General features: G+C 51.2%; 4 protein-coding genes across 4 annotated transcripts; 2 read left to right on the top strand and 2 right to left on the bottom strand.

Annotated features, from left to right (window-relative positions):
* Window positions 1-64: 64 nt before the first annotated feature.
* VFPPC_07394 (hypothetical protein) lies at window positions 65-490 on the bottom strand (the record flags this gene model as incomplete). The annotated part of the gene is made up of 1 exon (XM_018286258.2): window positions 65-490. One exon carries the CDS (start codon window positions 488-490, stop codon window positions 65-67), a length of 426 nt encoding a protein of 141 aa, XP_018139594.2.
* Window positions 491-4,363: 3,873 nt separating this feature from the next.
* VFPPC_07392 (mmc protein) lies at window positions 4,364-5,021 on the top strand (the record flags this gene model as incomplete). The annotated part of the gene is made up of 3 exons (XM_018286256.1): window positions 4,364-4,519; window positions 4,722-4,804; window positions 4,862-5,021. The coding sequence occupies 3 exons, from the start codon at window positions 4,364-4,366 to the stop codon at window positions 5,019-5,021; spliced, it is 399 nt and encodes a 132-aa protein (XP_018139596.1).
* Window positions 5,022-7,090: 2,069 nt separating this feature from the next.
* Window positions 7,091-9,337, top strand: VFPPC_07391 (acyl-CoA synthetase; the record flags this gene model as incomplete). The annotated part of the gene is made up of 3 exons (XM_018286255.1): window positions 7,091-7,487; window positions 7,547-8,815; window positions 8,892-9,337. The coding sequence occupies 3 exons, from the start codon at window positions 7,091-7,093 to the stop codon at window positions 9,335-9,337; spliced, it is 2,112 nt and encodes a 703-aa protein (XP_018139597.1).
* Window positions 9,338-9,942: 605 nt separating this feature from the next.
* Window positions 9,943-10,704, bottom strand: VFPPC_14225 (BRCA1 C Terminus domain-containing protein; the record flags this gene model as incomplete). The annotated part of the gene is made up of 2 exons (XM_018291994.1): window positions 9,943-10,057; window positions 10,103-10,704. The coding sequence occupies 2 exons, from the start codon at window positions 10,702-10,704 to the stop codon at window positions 9,943-9,945; spliced, it is 717 nt and encodes a 238-aa protein (XP_018139598.1).
* Window positions 10,705-20,881: the final 10,177 nt, after the last annotated feature.

Genomic DNA, 20,881 nt, shown 5'->3' with positions numbered 1-20,881 from the left:
TGAAGTCTTTTTGCTCACAGACAATCTTTAGGAGAGTCCACTTGTATGGGGACATTTGTCTCTGCTAGGAGTGCTTGGCTTTTGGATTTGGAAGGATCGTCGTGGAGGTGCCAAAAATGAGTCTTGTCACTGACAAGATTGTGGGAGCAAGTTGCGGACAGGCAAATTTACCCGGCAAGCGATCAGGATCAGGATCAGGATCTCTGATGGAGGCAACAAGGGCCGCTGCTTCACACCAACGGGGAAGCACGGCCTGGCGATCGGCCAAGAACAAGAATAGCAACGACTTTGTTCGTCCTTTCAACTCAATATCAGGGACGTCGAAATGATGCAGAGGCCAGAAGCTTAGATGGGGAAGTGCTGCTTGTTTCTGCATGTTGCAGTAATACGGTGCAGGTGACGACGGCGCGTGATGATTGTAATTAATCGTTGTGTGTTGTTGGTCGTGATGTTCTTGTAGAATTTGATGTCTTCCTCCGGTGGTGGACATTGCGTGAAAAACCTGGCTTAATGCGTGTTGAAGCACTCCTCACAGCGAGTAGTCGCGTTCACCTGAATCAAGGGCACTTGCTTCGTGATTCAGAAAGGGGCCGAAATTATTCCCACAGAATAGTAATATTGTATCTCGCCAAATACCTTCCAGACACGAAAAGCGCGGGAGAGGCCCGTCAAGATAGAGAACCTTGTTGAATTCCGTGGAGAGCAGGCTCAAAACATGGACTCTGGGTTCATGTACTCCGTACCTTGACCTGGACCATGACCTTGACGAGGAAGAGTCAAGGACCAGGCCTGGTCTTCGATGTGGATAAGGCGCCGATTTCCACGAGACCAGACGGCAGGTGGATGGACTGGGAAATTGCAGAGGGGTCTTGGGCCGCATTGGCCTTACTCTGAGGCCAACCAGCGCTGTGGAAATGAGCATTGAAATCCGAAATTGATGAAGTGGAAGTGGACGGAGTGCCGCCGTCAAATGGCTGATGGGGGTTGGCGCAGCAAACAAACAGTGAACTGCACAGGATGCAGGAGTGACAAGCAAAGACCTGGCAACGTGGGCGATGGTGCATGTAGCGTCCGGTCTCTTGTCAGTGTCAGAAGCAGGGAAGGAGCGATTCTTGGGCAGCGATCGTCTAGCCATGTTTGGAAGCGGCAGTATCAGCTTTAGCCAATGGCAGCGCAGCCTGACACTTTGACCCCTGACAAGCTGGTGCTGCTTTTACGTAGGCCAGATACAATGGCTACACCATGAAAACACACTATTGCTCTTGCGGTACGAGCGATGGGTACGTACCAGTGATGACTGGCAGGAAGGAAGCGCCCAAACAGACAGTGGCCAGGCTCCCGGCCTGTCTGTCGATAATGGAAAAATTTTCGCCCATTGCCATCGTTCAGTGAAAAGGATTTCGGTCGCGGACCGCCAAGCACCGCCATCGTCAAAGCAACTTGTCAGCATTGACGAAGCACGAACCTGTGGGATTAGGCATCACCTCTGGCACAAACTGCTGGGGGAACCTGGCTTGGCTGGGTGATTGACTCCCTCGCCGTTTCTCGCTCCCTTGCTGGTCTGTCCATCGTCTCATCAGTCCAGAATCCATATACCCAAAAGCCTTGCTTTCCAACAGGGGGCCAACTCACTCAAAAACAGCTATTCGATGTGTCCAACACCAGTCGCCACTCACGAAACAGCACAAAACAGCAAAAAAGCGGTTGAGCGGCACATAGCAACAGCTTTCTACTGGTGCGAGTGTCAGAGGCGGATGTGGCGACAGCCTCTCAACAACATTTGTTCCTGCATTAGCGCTGCCGGGCTTGGGGGTTGCGCGTCCCCCATCTTGCCATCCAGCAAGCAAGCTGCTCAAAAAACTTGCCGTCTTGCATTCAAGGCTGTCCTGTTGTGCCACCACATTGACTTCCCATCACATTGTGGCAAGCTGATAACAGCCCAGTAGCCACGGAAACCCCATGGTGACTAAAAAGAAATCACCCGAGGCGCTGCACTATTGACTGTTGGACCTGAGTCGCGAAAGACGTCGCAATTTGCTTCTTGCAATACAAATAAATGCCTGGTACTTGGGGGCCAGCAAGTCAGCCGTATTGCCATTGTACCACGTAATATCGCATCTCAGTTATCACTCGACCACTGTTTTCCTTTCTTGAGCTTTGAGCCGTATTTACGCTTACAGGCCTCCTCTCTGCTTTTTTTTGTCCCTGTGTCGCGCGGGCACCGAGTCTCACACACCCCCTGGCATTGTGCAATCTGACTGCGTGACTAGACACAGGACCACTCCTCATTTCACAGCCAAGACCTTGGTTCGATGCTGAAGACCACTAACAGTTGGGTTTTTGGCTTTCTTCGTGCCGTCGGTTGGCTCCGTCATATTGATCATGTTGATGCGTTTTCCTTCAATTTCTTTATACGAAGAGTGGTCACCCAATTGAATTTGGTGGGAAATATGCAAGGCGGCCCGGGCTAGGATGTTCTTGGTTTCCCAGTTCCAGGCTAAGATGAACAACCCTGGTAGGGCTTCATGCCTTGATCAATGTTTCTCCTTGTTTTTTTGCTACCTTGCCGGCATCTCTCGCGTGTAACCGTACAGCCTTAATTGGTGGGACTTCGACTTGACTCTCTTTCGGTCCCGGTCTGAAGTCCCCGTTGTATACCCACAATGTTCGGCCAAGACCCCCTTTCCAACGTGGTGAAGATGCTTTGCGGATCGTGTGGCCTGGGCTGAAAAAAGGAATGCTCCGAGCCTGCAGACATGACTGTACTTGTTGAAGCGGTGTATTCACGGGGTGTACTGGTCTAGCCGTGGAGGAGAATGCAGGACTCCGTACGTCTGAGGGCATTTGTGGTACAGTACGGAGTTGGTTGAGCAGAGAACCTCGTCAGAGCCTGTAGGGAGGAGTGGTAGAGTCCATTTTCGGTGCAACGCCTGAACAGAGTCAGAGCTTCAAGCTTAGGTTGCGTCTTCGTGGTTGATTGGCATGGAAGTGGACGGCGCTCGGCTTGATAACAGCTGGCACGGTGAGAAGCTTGTTGAATAAATTGGGGACAAAAATTGAGCTTGGTTGGCTTGATAGCTGTTCCTATCACCGCAATACAATGGCAATGACTGGCCAAAGGCATCCGCCGTATCCACCGGAGCTGGCAATCGAGCATTTTTGCTTTGATCAGTCCAGTGGCGGCGTGGCCAGCTGTGGATGTGAATGATCAACGATGGTTGAGAGTTGGCTGATGCCATGGCCGCCGGGGCGATACAGTGGCACCAAATTCTCGTAAAGAGTTACACGATCGGTACTTGGTGTAGCTGCATGGCAAGGTATCAGCACGGGTACCTTGCATCTCCCATCACCTGCTTCCTTGTGCCTGCTGTGCCTTCACTTCGGTCAGCGTCCATTTGAGCAGGTGGGTGCGGGCACAGTGTCCCACTTTTCACCACGAACAAGGTGCTTTGTGTTGTTGTCTCCTGAGATCAATCAAAGTCATTGTCTTGTTCAGCCCGAGACAGCCAGCGACAGACTGGTAGTCTCAATTGCAGTTGGTCGCTGGTCACGGTGGAATTGAGACTGACTGTACCTCGTACAGACATCTGGAGTGCAAAGTGCCGAGTCGAGAGTACACGTTCTTCTGCACGGTGCATTATTATTATGTCGAGTATGTGCATTCGAGTACAGACAGTACATGCACTCTGAGGGCAAGCACGACCGGCCCACCATTGCTGTCGTCTCGTCCCATCAATTGGATTCATCAGTCTCACGCCCGTCCAGTTGAGGGCCAAAGCTTTATCCACACCTCCAGCAATGACTTGATCCGTTTATCCAGCGAAATATCCACCGTCATCAGGCGGGCACTCCATCTCAACTGGCCGAGTCTGGTGCGTTTCCTGTCCTGTCTGGTCTGTACCTGCGCCTGTGCCTCTGCCTGTGCCTGGCCCACACCCCCTCCCCCCTGCTTCTTATCCACCAACCCCTGCAACATTGGCTTTTCTCTTCCTCGCCCTTTTCCTGTTCCTGTTGTTCACGCCTCGCCGCTCCGTCGGTGACTCCCAGATTAGCACACCAGCATCATCACACACACCAGACTGGACAATTTTCTTGCTCTTCATCTCTCGCTCACTTTCTCTCGCCCCTGTCCAAGTTTCTCGGTCCCGCCCACACCCCCGTCCCAGTCCCAGTCCCACGGTCTCTCTCGCTCACTCACCATGTCCTGTATAAAGATGCTTCTCCAGGCCGCTTTCTTTCCGATCCTTTCCTTCCTCTCTCACCCACACACACTCGCTCAATAGCAACTCTGCATAATCCGACTCTTTAGTCAATTACATTCGTTAATCCACGCCAAACTCTTCGAGTTATCTCAACCGACAAAATGAAGTACACTGTTGCTCTCATCGCTGCTGCCGTTGGCGCCAACGCCTGGGCCAAGAACGTGACTGTTGTCACTGAGGTCGTCGACCAGTACACCACCTACTGCCCTGGACCTACCCAGATCACCCACGGCACCAAGACCTACACCGTCACTGCCGTAAGGAACACCCCATATCAGATCAGATCTAGATGTCAGAGATGGAGATGCGGGAGCATGTGTGGGGAGCTGGGCATCTGGCATCTCTGTGACACGAGACACAGATATTGTGATGCCTGGCTCTCGGCAAATGGTCCTGGTCATCCTGGCAGAATTCGATGAGGTCAAAATTCAAAGACACACTATGCTAACATGTCTTTAGCCCACCACCCTGACCATCACTGACTGCCCTTGCACCGTCACCAAGCCCGTGGTCACCACCTCTGCCGTTGTCTGCCACACCTGGTAAGCCCCTTGAAACCAGACTCTGATCACGAAAAACACGATGCTAATTCCTCCCAGCGGCGGTAACTTCCCCAACACCACCGTTGTCCAGCCCACTGGCGGTGTTACTCCCACCAAGCCTGGCAACCCCGTCCCTACTGCCGGTGCTGGCAAGGCCGCCGCCCTCTCTGGCGCTGGTCTGGCCGGTGTCGTCGGTCTTGCCGCTTTCATCCTGTAAATCAACTAAGCTGTTACGCCTCGCGCATCCACGTCCCCAGCCTGCGATTTCATTTCTTGTACAAAGAATAAGCATGTGAGATTCGTGGGAAAGCACACGATAATGTCAAGTTTTGCAAGCCTCTGCCAGCTTTAACGAGTCTGGAGGAGTGTTGTGGGAGAAGTTTCTAGTTGTTGGTTCACGTTGAATGGATATTGCGACTTTTTCTGGATGTGTATAGACTTTTTGGGGAGGAAGGTTACGAACATATCAACACCCGAGGAACTCTGGTGGGTTCGATGGGTTTGGGGGTCAAAGGCTCGCAGGTCATACCCTTGGAGGATAATTCTCAACGGCTTGTGTGCGGTCTTAATAACTCTTTTTTCGGCGCTTGGATTATAATGTGCCTTTATCAGCACTGATAGGAAATTTTGGATCTAATACGACTTAGCGTTCGCGGTCGAAACCTATTTGACAAATATTATAAAGACGCGTTTCCATTTGCCGAACTTTTTTTTGTTTTCAATTAGAGGGCAATCTTGGGATCTTCTCACCCGCTGGTTCATGGTCTCGAGATTCTCTGTTTCGTTTCCTGTGCCTTGGGTGCTATTTGCACGGGACCCTTGTTAGTCGGGCGTGTTTATAGTCTTGTCAAGTCAAATACGCTTGTTTCCTGTATGATAGCTCTTTCAGTGTACAAGTAAGAGGCTAGTTTTGGCCCGGCGTTTTATTACTGTGTATTCCGTAATGTTGGTGGCTTTTGCTATGCATGTCCCCTCACAGCTTGACGTAGATCATCTCAACCCATGTCTGTTTTGTTTGCTCTGAAATGTTTTGGTGTTGATTGTGCATCATTTGACTATTGCCATGACATAGCTTAATGAGGCTATGTATTTTCCCATTAGAGGCGCAGACGCTCACGTATACGCAACAGCTACGTGCTTCTGACTGAGACGTTTCGCGAATGTCGTACCTATCTGAGGCAAGTTGTGCCGATGTAGGACTGTGGCTTGTTCGAACAAACGAGCTATGATGGGGTTTGGGTTTTGTCAGTGTGGCGTGGGGAGTGTCACGTTGCATGAATTCTGGCTGCATGTGAAGGGGTGTTTGGATGGAGGTTGGGTTTGGTTGATATGATGGGAATGGTGAGAATTGTTGTTGAGGTTGATGATGGGGATTTTGTTATTTGCCTTGAGATGGAAACTCGTTGAGAATTATGGGCGTGTACTTGAGGATCTGATTTGAAATATTTACACGGCGAGTGTTTTTATATCGATGTGAAGGGTTGGGCTTTGATTTATGAACTTGGAAATATACACGTTGATGATGGTAACGGTGTGGCGTTTACTCTAAGGAGGGAGGTAGCTACCCTAGACTTATGGGGAGCGGCGTTGTGTTGTGTTGTCCTTGCGTTGCGCTGTTTTTATTCTTCGGTTGGTTAATTGACTATTATTATATTGCCATATATGGCACTTCCTTGTGATGTCTGATCCTGCCCTGTAGTGAGGACCTTCAAGCATGCCCAACTTGCATACCTGCTGGAATCAGGTCCTCATATGAAGACAAGACACCAGCGGAGATTGTGAAAACATGGGAGGCGTCCAAATGACTGACATCAATTTGAACCTCGCTCGTCAAAGCATCAAGATGACCAGCCAGATCAAGGCACTCAACCAATAGACACCATACCGAGACATTCAAATTAATGACCAGATCGCAGATACAATACAGGCCATCTGCCGACAGCATCCGGCTCCGGCTCATGATCCGGAGAAGCGGAACTTTAGCTGTCACAGAGCGGGGCAGCCCCTTTACGAGTTAGACCGTCATCAATTCCCCACCAGAGCTCAGGAGCTCCTTCCCATCTGTAAGACGGACAAGATCATCAGCCTCGCATAGCCGAGGATAATAAATCATGATTTCTCTCCAGACAAGAAACGCAGCAACATAAGAAAGGCTGCTCTGCTTCTCAAAAACACCGATTGTCCACTGGGCCATGTAAAATTGTCCCATCGACTCGCCATCGTTGCGATCAACCATCAGCCCAATTACAACTACCAAAACCTCCTTTCTCTACACACAAGTTCAAAATGGCTTCAAGAGAAGCAGGTTCCCACCTACAAGACGACGTGCTTCGGCACAGCCTGGACAAACCCGAGGAATTCTGGGCCCACCAAGCTGAACATCTACACTGGCACAAAAAGCCGAGCGAGTCGTTGCGCCGGACGAGACGGTCTCTCAAGGACGGCAGCGTCACCCACGATTCGTGGGAATGGTTTCCCGGCGGCGAGATTTCCACATGCTACAATTGTATTGATAGACATGTTGAGGCGGGGCGAGGCGACAATGTTGCCATTTATTATGACAGCCCTGTCACTCGAACCAAGGAGACGTACACGTATCGCAAGCTGTTGGAGGAAGTTGAGGTTCTGGCGGGTGTGTTGAGGGCGGAGGGTGTCAAGAAGGGCGATGTTGTCATGCTGTATAGTAAGTTTGGAACTATTCCGAGACGAAAAACGAGCATAAATTAACGGATATGACGCTAGTGCCCATGATCCCATCCGCCTTGATTGGCATGTACGCCGTTAACCGCCTCGGTGCCGTCCACGCCGTCGTCTTTGGAGGATTCGCCCCGAATGCACTCGCACAACGAATTGAAGCGTGTAAACCCGTTGCCATACTCACTGCGTCGTGTGGCATCGACGGAAATAAACCTCCTATTGCCTACCAGCCGCTCGTGGAAGAGGCGGTTAGGATTTCACCACACAAACCTCTGCGAACACTCATATGGCAGCGCCCTCAAGTTAGGTGGAATCCTGACCGGAACAGCGGGCAGGCGACGTGGCAAAAGGTCGTGAGGAGCGCTCGCGCCAGGCAAATCAAGGCGGAGTGTGTGCCTGTTGCGAGTACAGACCCGGTGTATATCATTCACACGTCCGGGACGACTGGCGCTCCAAAGGGTGTGATGAGGGATGCTGCTGGTCATGCGGTGGGCTTGAACCTCTCGATAAGCTACCTGTTTGATATTCATGGTCCGGGGGACGTTGCCTTTACGGCGTCGGATATCGGATGGGTCGTCGGGCACTCGTACATTGTGTATGCGCCTTTGTTGGCTGGTGCTTCCACGGTGCTGTATGAAGGCAAACCAGTTGGCACACCAGATGCCTCGTCGTTTTGGAGAGTCGTGGAAGAGTACAAGGTGAACATGATGTTTACGGCGCCGACTGCCCTGCGAGCCATCAAGAGAGATGACCCGGAGAATAAGTTTCTGTCCACCGTAGGCGGCAGAGGAGGCCTGCGGAGCTTGAGAGGGTTGTTCCTGGCGGGAGAACGCTCAGAACCCTCACTTATATCCATGTACCAGGACCTATTGGATAAGTATGCCGCGCCTGATGCACATGTCATTGATAACTGGTGGTCTAGCGAGTCCGGCTCGCCGATGACGGGTCGAGCACTGGTCCCCCACACTGGTAAAGACCGAACATCTAGTGTCCGGAATCACCCTCCTGCCATTATCAAGCCGGGGAGTGCTGGCAAGGCCATGCCTGGATTTGACGTTCGCGTTGTCGACGACCAAGGTCGGCAGGTTGAAAGGGGCAGCATGGGCAACATTGTCCTGGGCATGCCGTTGGCTCCTACTGCTTTTCGGACGCTGTGGGAGGATGAGGAGCGGTTTTACAAGAGTTACTTGAAGAGATTTGGCGGCCAGTGGCTGGATACAGGGGATGCGGGTATGATTGACGAGGATGGCTACGTGCATGTCATGAGTAGGAATGACGATGTGTTGAACGTCAGTGCTCATCGACTGTCGAGTGGTAAGTCAACCCAGCAGTTACGTTGTACCTAGCATGTCCAGCGACTTGTAAGGGTTTAATATGCTAACACATGTAGGTGGCATCGAGCAAGCAATCACATCGCACCCTCTCGTAGCGGAAGCAAGCATCGTCGGCATCCCAGACGCCATCAAGGGCCAACTCCCGTTTGCCTTCATCACCCTCTCCACTGCCAATCACCCGACCTCAGCTGTGCCCGATGAAAAGATTGCCTCTGAGATTCAGGCCCTAGTCCGCAAGCAAGTCGGAGCCATTGCGTCGCTGGGCGGCATCATCCAGGGCAAGGGCATGATCCCCAAGACGCGGTCGGGCAAGACCCTGCGACGGGTGCTGCGCGAGTTGGTTGAGAATGGTGTGCATGGCGAGTTTGACAAGGAGGTTACGGTGCCGAGTACAGTGGAGGACTCGTCCGTCGTGGAGGTTGCGCGGGAGAAGGTGCGTGAGTATTTTGAGAAGAGCGAGGGTAAGCATGCGGCTGTAGAAGGCTTAAAATCAAAGTTGTAGGCAGCACAAGTGTAGGCTGTATGGTAGCCGTTGTGTTTTGGATACGGGTTGCTCCATGCTCGTACTTGGAATAGAAGTATCTGTTTGGTCTTCAGACAAGAAGCACCATCCTAGTGTCGTCATAAACAACCCCCATCGTCCGATAGTATTGCAAATCGTTCGTTGCATCATCCACGCATTACATATCCACGTTCCACCGCCCCCAAACGTCCTTACACAAACACCAGTACCACGTCCTTCCCACGAGGCCACACATCACAAATCCCCTGTGAGACAGTTCCCCCGTCACGCACTCATTATAGCCAAGCGCAGGACCGTTACACCACCAAGCCGGGGGTGCGACTGAAACGCATGAAGTGAAGGTGTATCATGCTGTTTTGGTTCGCAGGTTCTATCGCCGTTGATGTACTCCGTAGAGCGGTCAGGATTTTCGTATTGACCTTGTACTATGTTGGGCGGTGAGGATGTAATACTTAAGCTCCTGGTCGGGGACATATGAAAGAACTGTTTGTAAAAAGGAATAATGTATGATTGCCGGAACACCGTAACACGTAAGCCAGTAAAACTGTGTTTGCACACTCTTATCTACAACGCCAAAATATGCATCAAGACGCACCACCGCACAATGCGTACACACTTCCCTGCCCCTTGGCCGCAACTTTGACGTTTGAAAACCTTGCTTCTGGTAGTCGTATACCCGCCTTTAGACTCTCCAGCACCCTACACATGTTAGCTTGAATACACAGCACCAACATCAACACTCACCATTCAACACCCACAAACCGCACACCGCAGCCCCCTATCCTTCGAATCTCCCTCTCCATCTTGCCTCCTGCCAAACCCCCTCCCGCACCTTTAACCGCCCCGCCAGCCGGTCTCCCCAGTATAACGTGCGTGACCCTCCGTCTCCCCAGGTGTAAACTCGTCTGGGCGCCGTTCTCACTGAGCAGCTGCTTCAGCTTGTGGTCCGAAACGAGGGGGTACGTGCTCCCGTTGACGTAGATTACACAGCCGGCGAATATGCCCCTTTCTGAATCTGCGCTTCCCGTGTCCTGTTGTCCATCTTGAGCTCTATCAAGGGATTCCTTCATCAGCCCTGGCTTCTTGAGCATGTCCACCACTGAGTTTGTGCTTGTATTTTTGAAGTTGTGGTCTGCGTTGGGTCCCCATGTGTCACTCATACGGTGTCCGCCTGTAGGTCCGGATTGGAACTGGCTGTTTAGTTTCCTGTTGCGTGAGTCGCGCCATCCTGTGCCGAGTTGTTGCTCTGGACGCTGGTGGCCGGTGGAGGAGGAGTTCCAGGGGTCGAAGGCCGTGTTGCGCGGGGGAGCTGGCTTTGGGAGTGAAGGCGGCGGTCGTTTGGGCATTATGCGTGTTTGGTTTGTTTATATATTTTTTGGATGCAGTGAAGTTGTGTTTGTTGGTGTTTTGTGAGTGGTCTGTGTGGGCTACCCTAGAGCGTGAATGTGATGGTGTTGGTGCATCATTTGGTAGGGAAATCTTGGGAGAGTTGGCTTTGAAAAATTGTCGGGTGTGAGTTCAGAATGGGTTTCTTTGGATGGTGTGATTTTACAGTGGTGATATTACTTGTTGCGCGTGGTGGCGAGCCCTTTTTCTCATTGTCTTTCACGGCCCTATTCAAGTCAACCAAGGCGATGAATTGAGAATTTCAGCGTGACGTGCCCAAAGAGTCGAGTCTCCATCGGAGCCGAGACATGAATGGGGATTGGCGGCTATGATTTAGCATTTTTGCTATTCATCAGAGCTATGAGCAAGTCAGTGCAAAAGACCTCCATCCGCGACTGCAATACAATAATAACCCTGGGATTCAACTTTCCAGCGCAAGCTCGAATGGCAGTTTCTTGTTCGTGATATATCCCTCAAAGGCCGCGTGATGCAAATAGCTCGACATTTCATCTTTGACGTGGCACTCGCATCGACCAGGCGCTTCGCTCGCTATCACTCATCACTCACTCCCCTGTACTGTACCCAACGCTGCTAGCTAATCTGGGTCATATTTTTGTGCCATGCCAGGCCATTTCGCATTTCGTCAACGTCCGATGAGACACCGTTTCAATTCCGGCCCCCTCTTCGTCCATCCTCCGTCCAGTCAGTCAGCCAGTCAGTCAGTCCGCTCGCTGGCCTGATGGTCCATGTCCATGTCCTGGTCCATCCACACCGGTGGCCAGACCCTCCACCAAACACTCCCATCTTTTTTTTTTTCAGCCGTCACCGCTTGAACCTTGACTTGACTTGCCTTGGTCCTTGGCTTGGTCTGTACTGTATCATCGAGCAACAAGTACCACACCATCAAGACCAAAAGACCCAGGCAAGGCCCTGACACCCATCCAACCATCCAACCATCCAGCCGAGCAACAAGCATCTCGTCTGTCAAGGGACCCCGGGTCCAAGCCAAACATCCATTCATCTCCATTTCCCTCATCACACCAAAGCGCAACGCCGCACCGCCCAGCTTGTTCCTTCTCACACCGTCCGTTGTTGCCGAACCCCCTCCCCAACTCTCCATATGCACATCCTTCCTTGTCAATAGCACAAGTCAAGTTAGCCTGTTGAGAATGCAATGCAGTGGTCTGCAAACATGATCCGCAGCCTGCTCACACACTTAGATCGCAGGTGGAGGTGGGTCTGGTCTGGAGCCCGGCGTTTTCCTCTCCCGAGCTCTAAAGCATGGAACATGGTGGTAAACTGCTCCGTATCTTGCTCGTACATGAACTGACATGGCTTGGAAACTACTTGCCAGACCAACTTGTGCATGATCTCGCCGCACGCTGTTTTGTCCGGTATGTATGTAGTCCGGAACATGCCTGACCCTGCTTGTGCTTTTGCGTCAATTGTCTGCCTACCTGCCTGCCTTTTCAAGGTGGATGTGGTGCATTCGTAACCGACATGCGTTTTGACAGCTTGGCCTATATTGTTTCAGTTTGGAGCAAAGGCGGTTGAAAGTCGACGGGCACATTGCCTTGACATCGACGTCGACATCGACTTCGGCTTCTTTCCCCTCTCAATACCAATACCAATACCAAGCCCAAGCCTAAGCCCAAGCCTCGAGAGCGAGTAGCGTTGACTTTCCTGATCGGGACTCCAGCCTCTCCAGTTCGTCCACCAAAAATAACGCCATGGAATCGGCCAGCCCGTCTGGTCAAGTCTGTAATGTACCATGTGCCCCACTGAGCAACAATGATTTGAGGTCGAAAGGTTCCGTGGTATACAGTTACGCGCGTGGTACCTGTACTCTGTAAAGTCCTCCCGCCTGGCATTAATTGTCACAAGGAATTACCTCGGATGGACCAAAGCGGTATGATGATCGGACCGCACGTCACTCAATCTCTCGTAGAACTCCTCTCATCCAACGAAAACACCTTGTCAAACCCCCAACCTTCTGTTGAAACCACCCTTGTCCTGTCTACCTCCATCCAGCCACAGTGATTTTTTTTTTACTTTCCTTTGCCAAGAACCATAACCCGATGGCTAACTGTTCAGCCATTATCTCCTGGTTCCAACAACGTTCCTCCAAGGACGGTTGGTGTATGCCAGCCTCGCTCGCATCATCCGTCAGCTTTGTGACATCGACCTCGGATGACGAGGAATTCCCCGAGACATGATACTTGATACTGATAATGGCTGCAGCAGGCAAACATGCACCAACGCTGTCAAAGTCGGATACCCCAGCCGAAGTCTTGTCGCCTATCTGAATGGCTGCGTTGGGAATATATGCACATCATGCCCGCAGCTAGTCGAACCGTTTGAAGTCCTTACCTAGGCCTGTGGTCTGCATACGAAAATGCAGGCACCATTCCTGTTCAAGCATGTCGGTTTTTGAAATCTCAATACAGACACCTGGTGGCCGGTCGTTTGCCCTGAGAAATAGTTGCTGTCGGTTGCGATACTCGTTTTCTTCGAGATGATAATGACCAGCCACCGCAATCGCGGTCAGGCGCAGATTTCAACAGTAACAGATGTCTGCGCAAGGCCCGTGGAAACTATTCCCCAAGCCTCCTCCTCTGGTACGCCAGGTGAAGCCCCCAACCAGAAGGAAACTGCAGCCAAAGCACAGATGGCCAAAACGTATCGTGGGCTTCGCGTAGAGTGCATTCACATGGCTTGTTATCTCTCAGTCAACCAAGGCTTTTGACGCAGACTTTGGCGGGGCGTGGAGGCACATGCATCCAGTACTCGGCACAGCCATTTGGGGTTCTGGAGTGCAGACAGGAGATGTGTAGTATGCATTTGTACATTGAGCCATGCAATGTACTCAAGCACCAGGCAGAGAAATGGAGCAGACCCCGAGCAACATCCACCGTAGAACCACACCCTCATTAGCAAACACTCAACGCCAACGAGTGGGCCGATAGTCATCCTGGTCAATGTTATGCTCGCGGACGGGAGAGCTAATGCACATACGATAGCCCAGCCCAGGTAGTGAGACTTTTCGTCAGATCTGCCCAACCCCAACAATGGACGAATCGGTTGTGGAATTGCAATCTCACCCATTATCCAGAAGTCAACAGACGTCCACCTTGTCAAATGGAGAGCACCCCGTACCTTGGAGCAGATTTGTCTTGTAGTAGACTCCTTCTCCAATTTCTCATATTGGCTGGACTGACAGTAGAGAAGCGACACTCAGGGTGAGAGAGCAGATGATGTGATGAGGTTATGGTGCTGGTGCTTCTCACTGCTGGTCAACATCCAACTAATGGATGGTATGGCGGTAATGAAATACTGTTGTACGTAATCTTAGATGATCTGACCAGCCCCATTCTGCCAGTTGGACAGGAGGGGTCGGGGATCTGACCCAGGAGATTTCGTGTTGGAAAACAAGCCTCAGGCAATAGTGAGTGGATATGCAAGGGAGGGGGCACGATTGTTTTTGGATTTTTTTTTGGCGGTTCCTCAAGCAGGCAGCCGATGCTGAAGCTGCGCACAGTTGCCAGCTCTTTGATGTGAGCATGATGCTGGGAGAAGCGCCAGGTTAAGAATAATAAGCGGTGAGCGTTTCTCAAAGACTCCATTTCGGCAATGGACCCAAGCTCAGATCATTAGAGATCCCTGACCCGAACCCTACATGAAGTACTGAGTACCGTTGCGGAAGTTGTTTTCCAGCGATTTGGACAATCACATCTCGATAGACCTACTCCGTACAATAGGCAAATTTAGCAAGATTCGCTCAGGTTGTGTGCCTAACTTGGTGGTGGCCTCTGTGATGCCATTGTTCGAAACCTTGTGACATGTCCATGAGGCTCGGCGACATGATCCATGTCTACGGAGTACGTGGAAGGGACGTTGATTAAACAACGGGTGAGTGGAAGACAACTTGGGCGATGCCTTATTACCCCAATGTTGAATGTCGGATGGAGTACTCCGCGCAATGGTCCGGTAATGAGGTGGTAGCACACTCAGTCTTTTACCCTGAGTGCCCATCTTACTGTGTCGTCGTTGCCGCTTTGTGTGTCTGCACGTCGATAATTGCGGATATTTTAGGTGGATGAGGCGCCACGCTGACCCTGCCAGGCCGTGTGTCCCCCACAGGCAAGCGGAGGAGACTGAGAGGGAACAATCCAGGCCTTCCATCTGTGACGGACCGGCTTCCACGCATGTAGGGCCGAGCCGATTTGTGGACAGTGGTGTTGCCTTGGCTTCAGGTAAGATCAAGGGTACTTTATTGCAGCAATGCTACGCTTCCGTTGAGCAGGTGCTACGAGTCGAATGATTTTACTCGCACTGTTATACTCCGTACTGGTCAGTGAGTCTTGACAATCCGAACAGTGGAGCTCTTGTAAGTAACACGCTGAACTGACCACTGTTGTGATATGACGAGTTTGATGTTCGGAGTACTTTGGGTCAGGTTCGCAGAACATAATGAGTCTGCAGATTGCTAGCGCCACAAGACAACCGCCACTCATTGTTGGAAATACGTAGTATATTAGTATGTCTGCTATCGTCGATTGGTTAGGGGGTAAGCACGGGGTCGTAGTTGCTACTTCAGATTGTAAAGCTCCTTGCACGTTTGCTGCAGTAAATATTGGGCTCCGTGATCCAAAACGTGAGACTGAACCGACTTGGCTGAACAATGGTCTTTGGAGTGGGTTGAGCCAGTGGCGTGGGGTAATTGAGGTGGTGTGGCAGAGACGTGGTGCGGTTTTATTGGGCTGGCCACCGTCCAGGAAAGAGCTATTCCGACTAGTTGCAAAACCGTTGGTAGCTAAGCATCCACGGAACTGATAAGCAACGCTCAGGTGGCGTCGGAGCTTCGGGGCGATGTGTTGTTAAAACGCCTACCAGCCAAGGAGGAAGAAGCATTTGCCGTTCGATGCTCTGTACCCCCGCACGATGCTTCCGGATAATTGATGAGTTTCACCGAATGTTGAGGGTTACGTGACGCATTGTGGCCAAGGAAGGATAGGCGCCAGTGTTGTCAGGAAAGCTGATTGAACCAAAAGGAAATGTCCGTGTCCCATGACATGACACAGGTCGCTTTATTTTCACACGAACTCTTCGACAAAATGGTTTGCTGTTTTGCACCTGCTGTTTCGCAGAGCCGGAGCAGGGGAACTTTTGAGGTACGTACCTGGAAGGAGTTAGGGTGGGAAGATCTCGACTTGGCTTCCCTCCATGCTTGATGCGAGAGCGGACGGAAGTATGACCTCGCATCCGGGATCAGAAGAGACGGGAAGACTAATGTACGAGCAGCCAAACCAGAGCACCCTTCTCCACCGAGGATTGCACAACCAGCGTCCACGACAGCAGGTGGTTGTAAGTGGAGTTGCAGGTCAACCAGTTGTGAGGAGTGGGAGCATCTGATTGCTCAAGCAATCTAGGCCTAGTGGCAAGCTTGTCAAGGCCAGGTGCAAGGGGGAGTGCTGCTGTTCCTCTTGGGCTGATGCTTGTAGCTGTACTTGACAATTTCCACCACCAACCTCTGAAACGGGTGAGCAAGGACCCTTGTCCATAGGAGCAGGGAAAATAGTGCTTTCATTGGCCAGGTTTAAGGCATACATAGCCGCTGTGCATGACATGCAAGTGTTGAAGCCAGCATCGCGACTTCTTCCCGGAAGGGCGGGAGGGCCACGGCTGCAGGGACTGGATACTCATGGGTTGTGGGCTCTCACAACCTGGCCGGGAGAAGCGGCTAATTTCGATATTCTGACAATAAGCCTGTGATGTGACAGGGTGCATTTCTCAGAGTCGATGGTATTGATTGATATCAACAATATCGTAGGATAGCCGGATTTGTCGAATTTTGGCATTGATAGAGAATATACCTGCCTGAAAATGGCACCTGCATACAATTGACATGAAGTGTCAACATCGGTGCACGACAAACTGGGCTTGCCAATGGCCAACAACGACCAATTGCACAAGTGGCCAAAGTTGAGAAAGTGGGTTGAAAAGTCCTTCAATATTCGTGAGGCTCTTGGTAAATGTACCGAACTTCTCTTTGGTGGCGGCGTTCTCAGAGACCTGTTGAATACCATCAGCACCAGACGGTACACGACAATTGCGGGAAGGATGCTGAGTACTCCGTACTCCGTACCTACTTAGGTGTTGTGCGATGTGCTCCTTTCCAGAACCTAACTCGTCACGAGGCTGGCTCTCAGAGTATACCATCTACGGCTCTAGCGGAGTAGACTGTCGGTATTCCGAAAAGTAGGCAAGTCCCTTTGTCGAAAGCGTATTCCGGACTGCCGCAGGAATGAACTGGCAGACAAACCTGTGATGACATTCTGATTGTGGCTTGAGACAGGAACCCAAAAATAATCCTCGTGAGGCGAGGTCGTAGCGGGGAGCTCTTCTGGCTTGGTCGCCTTGTGGCTTGCCATGTGTTCATCAATGAAACGAGCCGGGCCTTTGACAATTTCTTCCACAAGTCTAGTGGTTGTAAATTGTGTTGGCAAAGCAAGACATGTCAGCAAGGCAGGTTTCTGGATAGGCTCCTCGATCGGCATTGCGGCAAACTTTGAGGGATGACACTTTCCAGCATGAAAGAGGTTTGTTTTGGGTACTCACTAAACCTTGATTGTTTTTTGGTAGATGCCATATGGATTACTCTGTAGGCTGCCGTCGTGATAGATGGGCCAGCAAGGTGCCATTGTCATGGTGTTTGTGTGTGGCGCACCATTGCCCAGCCACAATGTCGCCAATCCTTCCGTGGCAAAAGTGGCAGAGGGCATCACAACTTGAAGAATGGCATGTGGACTTGTCCAGCGGCAGCCCTCGACGAAAAATGGACCGAATTCCACCTCTAGGGGTTGGAGACTGCATGTGTGGTGTTGAGGCTGTCTGGCTGTTTGACACCTTAAGTTTTAGGCGTATAAGTTGGGGGTAGTGACACGGGAAGGTGCGACTTGTCCGTAAGTTGGGTACGTAGGTATTGGAAAGAACCACAGTGATCAAATGGGGATCTTGGGATTTTGGGATTTTGGCTTTCATCAGTACTCTCTTGTCTTGCGCCGGTGGAACGTATCTGGTTGGGCACCTGGAACCAGCCAGTCTCTCCTGGGGTTGAATCTTCCTCTCGACATCTGGCAGATTCTCGATACTTTTTGTTACTGGTCAACTTTGATGCGTGTGCAGCCTGACGGGTCATTGAGGCAGCTTGCCTTAGTTCCCGCGCCATCTTGCATCTTGCCAGGTCCAAACTGGAGGCGCCTTCACGCACTATCAGCACCCCACAACAGAGTTGGGGAGAATCACCCTGAGCTGATGTACTCCGTATGTACGAAGAATGGAGCACAGGGAATGGAGTCTGGTGTGCGAAGAGTCAAGTCTTGTGGTCACTGCGGAGTGGAACCTGTCCTACGTGGACGCAACAAGCTCAAGATTGTCGTTCTGGCCAAGCGTTCCAATTCCCGACCATGGCGTTTAACAACGAAGTGGCCAACGCCGAGTCAATGGGCAACATGAAGCCACGTCGATTACTCCGCACATTCAGATGCTCGGATCAAAAGAATCCTTTGATTGCTCAGCCATTGCCGGGTTGGCCCGTCGTTTTTGGACTTCATGGCGTTTCTTGGTCGTCTGTGGGCGAACAGCGGTGTGCAAGCAATTCCCGGGATCTAGTCACACTGTCTCAGCCACAACTCCACGACTGAATCGAGAGTCTGCATTTGAGCGTCTGATGGATTCCCCATAATTTCAGCGAAGGGTTTTTCCAACCGTCAGATTGTTGACCAAATTCCGCAAATAGCGCTTGTATTTGGTGTTGGAGTGTAAACCAACAGTAGTTATGCCACGACAAGAGATGATGTCGAAGAATTTCATGGTCAATCAACGACTCCGCATCTACAGCGACTTTCAGCCCAGGAGACGAGGCTTACTTGTGCCAATCACATCATCAGGCAACAACGACCTGTTCGTGCATTATTCATATCTTGCTCATGGTGTGTTGAATTGACCACTGGCTGGCTATGGACAAGGCTTCCTTGGCTAAGCCTACTTCAGCTGTGGGAATCGAAATGATATCTCAACTGTCGGGCAGATGGATCAATCATCTGTCAAGCGGATATTGTTCCTTGCAGCAGGCTTTGCAGCTTCGCCCGCGATTGCGTGCCGTACATCGACTGCTTTGGACGCAAACGTTATGTGCGGAGAATAGAATAAGCACGGAGAACCAGATGTATGTATGTTGCTGCCGGCGTCAATAGCTCCATTTATTCATGCGAGATCGACATGAGGCGGAATGCAGAGCACCCAAAATACTTTGGGGGACCCATCAAAGCAACAATTCGAGTGCCCGAGTCAACGCCTAAACCACCGTCTCATGGAACATTGTGCAACTCGCAAACCAGCTGACGCACAACGCGACAAACCCCGACTTCATGGATGAGCTTTGTTGATGACTCGCTGCCCGCAGTTGGCGAGCTTTGTCCAATTGAGCACGGATTGCAGCCAAGATCACTGGAGTACTACTAATATCTACTCTGAGGTTCGAAACCTCTTGATTATTGTTCATGGCTGCACCACCAACAAATGGAGCTCGTTCGGAATGCAGTTAAGCTTCTCTGCCGACGGATAAGAAAGATCTCATTTTCCCTTATTGCATGCCGCCTGCTCGCTGCCTTACGTGATTCTGGAAGACATTTATCGGAGTTGACAGGACTGTCAGCTTGGCTGGTGGAGGGCCGACCTGACACAAATGTAACACTAATAAACGGCCGACTCCAACAAGTCTCATTTAGGGTTTTGATACATCAAACTGTTGTGTTGTGTCAACATATGGGCGAATGATTTAGTCGCCGGATGCCTACCTTTCCTTGTCTGGTGAGGGGGGAGATCTTGTGGGTTGACTACTGGCACATGCTATAAGAGGCTGCGGAGAATTGCCCCGGCACATACTGCATTCAGACCAGAGTGCTAGCTCGTTGCTGGTCTATTACCATTGTATGAGGACTTTGGAGGAGGCGTGCCATGACGGAGTTCTGAACCCAATATGGCGAAAGGCGTGGAACCCATGGAATACTCGGGCCATTTCACCACTCAGGCAAGCCGTACTTCGTCACCTTGACATGGCCATCTTGTATGGAATGAAAAATTGGAAAGTTCACTGTGCAGTTGACTCGGTAAAATGTGAAGATGAGGAAAGAATTCAACCGAACCACGTTTTTCGCACGAGGTTCGGGTTAAGGATGCGACTTCATTGGCAACCCCCCTTGTGCTTCTCAGAGAGTATTATGAGACAATATTGTATAACCTCGGGAAAGGAATGGCCCGCTGTGAATGCGACCCAACATACGGAGTATGGGTATCGGGAATGAAGCAAGGAAACCCTGTGCGAAGGATTCGTTGGATAACTACTCCGTAGGTCATGCGAGGGAACAGTTGCGGGAAAGCATTGGCTTGTCGGCGATGACAGCAGTTGCAGGACAGTCCTATTCGTTTGGGATGGACAAACATGAAGGCAAACATGGAGACATCAATTACCTTTGTCGTTGCGGGCTTTCGACAAGATATGGCAACGCTGCCTCGCGGGAAAACCGCCAGTTTGTATGAATGGTTTGGCTGTCAATTCTCAGCACAGCACAGCTAGGCCCGATATGCACGGGCATCGACATTATGCTCTCAAACTTGCATAACACCATGCAGAGATCCAGACCCTCCAACACCTTCTGTTGCCTATCTCCGGGACTAAATCTGGCTACTAGTCTAATTTAGGCTGGAAGGCTTTAAGCACTCACACGGGTTCTGTGACCAAATGAAAAATTGATGAGGGAGAGAGACGGATTGCAATTGTGCCACGCAACCGGTCTGTTTCCAGATTCAACGCCCAAGCAACTGTCAATCACAGCCTCGCCATCGGAAAAGTAAGGACGATCAATTGGCTTTTTTCGCACCCCACTTCCCACGGCTGAACTGTCATTCGTTCTCTATTGCTGACCTATTGAGAGTTCGTCATGCCCCAGCCGATTGGCAACTCGTCAATTGCCTGTCTTGGTATCGAGGTGTAAAGATTAGCGCTGGGATCCCTGGAGAAAGAGGCAAGATGGTTAGCAAGGTTCCACCATGGCCCGGAGCCAACTGGGTTGGTGA

The sequence above is a fragment of the Pochonia chlamydosporia genome, chromosome 7 (assembly GCF_001653235.2).
Source record: "Pochonia chlamydosporia 170 chromosome 7, whole genome shotgun sequence".
NCBI lineage: Eukaryota > Fungi > Ascomycota > Sordariomycetes > Hypocreales > Clavicipitaceae > Pochonia > Pochonia chlamydosporia.
This window is presented reverse-complemented; position numbering and strand designations above follow the sequence as displayed.